Source organism: Mytilus edulis, chromosome 9 (genome assembly GCF_963676685.1).
Source record: "Mytilus edulis chromosome 9, xbMytEdul2.2, whole genome shotgun sequence".
NCBI lineage: Eukaryota > Metazoa > Mollusca > Bivalvia > Mytilida > Mytilidae > Mytilus > Mytilus edulis.
This window is the reverse complement of record NC_092352.1, coordinates 23527830-23533757: the sequence shown is the minus strand read 5'-3', so window position 1 is coordinate 23533757 and position 5928 is coordinate 23527830. Positions and strand designations below refer to the sequence as shown.

General features: G+C 35.0%; 1 protein-coding gene across 1 annotated transcript; it reads right to left on the bottom strand.

Annotated features, from left to right (window-relative positions):
- Positions 1-758: 758 nt before the first annotated feature.
- Positions 759-2318, bottom strand: LOC139489877 (uncharacterized). The gene has a single exon (XM_071276723.1). The coding sequence runs from the start codon at positions 2316-2318 to the stop codon at positions 759-761; it is 1560 nt and encodes a 519-aa protein (XP_071132824.1).
- Between the last annotated feature and the right edge of the window lie 3610 nt (positions 2319-5928).

The window sequence follows — 5928 nt, the reverse complement described above, 5'->3', positions numbered from 1 at the left end:
TGTCAAGGGTATGGCACATTCTATTTCTGTGCCAATTCCAAATTTCAACCCTCCTTTCAAAGTGACAAACTTATTGGAGCCATTGCGTACTACTGTTGAGACCTCCTGACCTATTTTCAGCACGACATTCGGTGTAAGTAAACCTTTGAGTTCATAGTTTGGTTGTATAATAATATCAGAGTTAGGTGTCCTATCAATCTCAATTTTCAATACCTTCATTGACTGCGGTGGAACAACTGTTTTCCTCCCTACCGTTACTCTGTAAACATGTGAAATTTTACCCTCCTTATCACCTAAACAAATGGCGGGTATGAGATCTTGATTTATCTGAACAGTATAATTGCCTAGATCAATTATAGCCTTGAAATGTTCCAAAAAATCAATACCTAATATTACCTTATCTGTAATCTCTGCAGCCACAAACCTCCATTTGACTTTGAGTTTACCAACTGTCAAGTCAAGGTCATCTGTGTATCTGGCTTCCATTTCAGACCCTTTTCCAGCTCCTTTCAATATTATGTGCTGCTTCATCTTTACTCTTGGCCCCAACTGTTTAAGGAGTGATGTACTGATCACAGAAACCTGAGCTGCACTATCTACAACAGCTAAAACTTTTTGCCCATTAAGAATTAAGTTTATGTACAATGTTTTTGAATCTGAATTATGTTTATACAGAAATAGTTCCTGAATTTTCGCTGTATTACCAATATCCTCTTTTTTTACATCTGTACATATTTGGCCACCATGTCCCGAGCTGATCAAGAATTGGCCGTCTTTCTTGATCCCTGATAGTTTAAAGTGTTGCTACTTGGTGATGGAGTTCTACTACGCATGGGCGACCCATTTCGATACATTATCCTGCTTGGACAATCCCGGGCATAATGTCCTTCTTTTCCACACTGAAAACAGCCTGTTCCCCTATATGGGCTTGTTGACCTTTCTGGTGTAGGAGACCTATATGTACTTCTTGACCTCTGGTTTTGACCCTGATTTTGGTTAATTATATTGAGAATCTTTCTCACAATAATTTTTGTCTCTGCAAGATCATCTTCTGTTTTCTTAAGTCTTTTCTCAATACTAGCACTTACCCCTTTTTTATCATCATCTTTCTCAACAACCCGTACAGCAAATTTTTCTTCTTCCTGTTCTTGGACATCTTCTGTATCTGAAAATGTAACTCTTTTCACTTCAGACTTCTTACCGCCCATAATAACTTTTTGGTTAGCTGCTGCACTACGTACAAATTGGACTGCTTGATCTAAGGATTCTGGGTTCTTGTCCATGGCAACTAAAGCAGCTCTTTTATCCAGACAACCTCTCAAAAATGCATCAGTAGCCAGCGTCTCAGCAAACTTCTCTGGAGTATCAGGATACCCATCAACCGCCAACTCCTGTGCCCTCTCTGCAAAATCTCTCAAATTCTCTTCATTTTCTTGCCTCAAATCCTGTAATAATCTACGTAAAATATGGGGTAATTCTTTTTTACCAAATTTCTCATTAAATTTCTGACAAAACAGTTTATAATTTGCCTGTAATGATTTAACCCTGTTACTGTAGTACTTCAGAGCCCTATCTCTTAAAAGTTCTATTAATTTGAACAATCTTTGCTCATCAGTCCATTTATATCTATCAGCTATGGTAGAAAACTGCAAAAAGTATGGTCGCCAGTCACTTTTGCCATAAAAAATAGCCAGCTTTGGAGCAGATGGACCATATTTGTCGGGAGTTGAAGGGGGTTTATAATTATAATTTACTCCTGATTTAGATTCCCTGTCAGTTATTACCTTTTGAATTCTAGCAAGAGACTCTTGCTGTTCTATTTGAGATTGCATTTTCTCTGTTTTTTCATGATACCGGTCTAATTCCTTATCTTTAGTTTCAACCATTTCTCTAAAATGATTTAATTCTTCTTGTTTTACCTTTTGTAAATATTCATCCCGCTCTTGCTCATACTGCAACCTTTGTTGTTCCAATATGGCCAGGTTCTTCTCTCTCATCTGGTCAGCCTGTAACTGAAAACTAACTACCATGTCAGAACGATCCTTTTCAATACTAGATATTTTATCCCTTGGTAATGCTACCGTTGACGCAAGATCTTCCCCCAATGGCTTAACTGCTTTAAAAGTTATTAGATTGTCCTTTAATAAAGATGCCCAAAGAGTACTCGAAATTTCTGTAATATCAAAGATGTTGTCTTCAGTAAGTGTACCTTTTTCTTCTCTTGCCCTTAGTATGGCATTTGCTTTAGCCTCCCCAATGCCTTTTAACGACTTAAGTTGTAAAAATGTAGCTGTGTTAATATTCACTGGTTCTGTCATGATTGAATAAATCTATTTCTTATAAAATGAAATAAATATAAGACACAATGTCTTGCTATATAATTAATCAGTAACACTGACTAAATTGTTAACAGGTTAAGTTTCAGTAACACTGACACTTGCCTGTATCTCTTTGTCATTGACAATGACAAAGAAAAATGTATCAATCAAACTTCAGTTTCTAAAATGATTAAATAATTGCCCAATAAATAATCAGTGAAACTGACAAAGGATTATTGACAATTGTTTTAAACACTTAGAAAATTATCCGTATATTTCGTCAATTTCGAATCTTTTATTGTTTCAAAATTCAAAGAGAAAAATTTTGCCGCTACAAAATCATTTCCGGTATTCTCCAGGTGAGTTGAAACAAACTTCTGACACCAATATAGTATTTGCAACTAGACTGATATAATAAGTAAGGTTACCTTGAGTTATCCAAGTACGTGTATGGCAAATGGCAGATACGAGTTGAGGATTAGACGTCTGTCTTCATCAAGCTCTCTGGTTATTCTGCAATGTTCGCTAGTACTCACCACAGGAAGTTGACAGTCGCACTATAGGTCAATGTCCGGTTTCGGTGATATCAGATCCGGACAAGTCGATTACAACACACATGCAAGAAAGAAACACAAAAAGGCACGCAGACAAAGCACATTAGCAAAAAAAACCGAACGAAAATATTACAGAAATGATCATAGAACAATAACACAATGACGGGATGCATAAGTACAGAGCCACGTCATATTAACCAAGAAACACAAAAAAGACATTCAGACAAAGCATATTAGCAAAAAAATGACGGGATGTACAGAGAAACGTCAATTGAATACCACCAAAAGAATAGAATAAACAGTAAAAGAAATATTCAAAAAGACAAATAAAAGACTAATATAACACGTTATTAAGATGATAAACAAGTCAATTGGAATGTATTGTTTCAATCAGAGTGATTATGTTTTAAAAAACCCGATATACCACTCTCTTAGACAGGATGCTTGTATCTACGTTGGCCTTTTGTTTTTATGAAACAAAGAAGGACTAACTCTTTCGCTTTTTCTCTTAGTTTGGAATGGAGAATAATTGTGTAAATTGTAGAAAAGTCAAATGTTGCAAAATGAAAGATCTACTAGTACTCTAACGAATCTTTTTTTTTTTATTATCCACATCTGATCAACGCCGTCTCTAGAATATGTAGTTTAACAATAACTATGAAGTATGGGCTCTGATTGCCGATATAATTAAGTTAATAATTTAGAAAAGTTTGCGTGGAGCGCTTGATAGACCAACAGTTTCAACGTTGTGTGTAAGACACTTTTGAAATTTATGTAATCCAGACAGTGATGGAAGATCAAGCTCATCATATCTGGTTCAAATTCCAAATGAACAACGAAAAAACTTATGATTATCCGTGATTTCCTAATTTGGTAAGTGTCGTTGGGGTCTATGTTGAGTTTCCAACCAAATTGATACGTATTTCTTTTATCAAGGAGTTTATGTAATGTGATTTACACACAACAATGGTGTTGTTGGGGGCTTTATCTGCGAGAATAAAAACCCTACATATTTGTCCTGGAGGTAGGACAGGTACTTTGCAACACTTGGGTCTTTATAGATTTAGGTTAAACCAATTGCCTGACATTACCCTTGACTAAATCCATCAGATACTGACGTTATTACGAGCCTTTGGATGCCACATTTCTTAAAGAAGTGTTAACGACAATGTTTAGGTTACCAGTAATAACGTGGCTAGTCGGGTTATATATGTTTGAGGATTATACCTGAAGATGTCAATGTTTAGATCCTGCAATATGCATTTGTAATTGGAAATTTTTAATTGCAACTTGTTTAGTATAGGTATATGAAATGATAGGTACATATTGATCTATAAAATAGAGAAGTATTTTCGATGATTATATTTTTATGATGAAGGATATTGTCCATGTTATTAGCATCGAACTCTTTATTGGCAAAAAAGTTTAAGAAAGGATCTATTCTCACATTTTTTCTAGAGCAACTGATTTGAAAAATCCGAGTATATTGTCAAAAAACATTTAGTCTGCATAATGCGAATAAAGGAACAAGCCAACAAGAAAAGGAGTAGTTTGATCAATTGCCAATTGTTTGTTGAAAATCTCGCCCATCAAGCGTAAAGAAATCGTTTGAAACAAAAATGAAACATTTCGATGATATGAGTTTAAGAGAACTTTTTGTTCTAATCAGATTGTTTTTACGAAGTATTGTTTACCAATTCCCTTGAAACAAGACAGTTGTGTCTATGTTGGTTTTTCATCTTTTTGAATCACATTTGAACTTAGTATCTTAATGTATCTTTACGATTAAAATGGTTAATGTTTGTGTACAGTAAGATATGATACTATAGGTCGATCAGAATCAATAAATCGAAACAGACAAAACCCTGGCCAAAATAAAGGGAAAACGCCGAAATACAAACATCTGGCCACCCATCATGGCATAAAAATTTGAAAAACTCGAAAACAACTCAAACATATAGTTAATCTCATGTACTTCTGTATCCGATGGAATGAACAGGTACAACACTGCTGGCACTCTTGTTGCTCATGATATATCGAATTCGATGATGTCACAGTCGAAGACAAGAGGACGGGATGTTATGAAAGGAAATTCGAAAGTATCCATGGTCAACTTATGATATGGTATCCCATATTGTAAGTTAAGTGGAATGCATAGTCACCAAATTGAATTATTCTGCGAGAGAACCTCGTCTTTTAAGAGGAAGGAGAAGTAAAAAAAAAAATCATTTTTCTTGAGAAACCTTGTATGCGATTTCTGTCTCATAAACGAACAAAGGAACAAGCCGACAAGAAGAGGAGTCGGTTTGTTGCTTTAGTAATGTATTATTTTGTTGAACAGTGTGGCGTATTAAATTATAATCCTGATACCTTTGATAAATATTTAGGCCAACATAACACTCTTTTTTTTATAAAAAAAAACGCCAGAATGTGTCCATTGTACAAGGACTCAAACTTTCATCTATGATCAGTAAACCGTGAAATTGGGGTAAAAACTCTATTTGGCATTAAAATACGAACATGTGTACTGAGTTTCAAGTTAATTGGACTTCAACTTCAGCACAAACTACCTAGACCAAAAACTATATCTTGAAGCGGGACAGACTAACGACTGGACGAACGGATGGACACACAGACCGAAAACCATAATGCTAATAAATGGTAAATAAAAATCAAACATCTGAATTTTTTTTTTAATTAAATGTATTGATTTGTCCTTACCTAAACAAAACAAAAATGTGTCTATGCTCGCCGTTCATTTTTATTAAACATGTTGGACTCATCAGTCAGTCCGTTTGTCTTTGGTTGATAGTTGCCTCATAAGCAATCATCCAACATCTCCAAATTTTACATATCTTGAAAGTTAAAGGTTTTTGTGATATTTCACGAGGAAATAGCTTTAGTATACGCTCTATACCAGAATTATTAGCTATTTCCAATTTCAACATCTGACAGTCTGTGTCGCAGCGAGAGCACATTTGGTCTAAATATAATCATCCTAAGACAGTAGACATATATTACAATAGATGTATGTGTCTACTAACACATAGATTCAA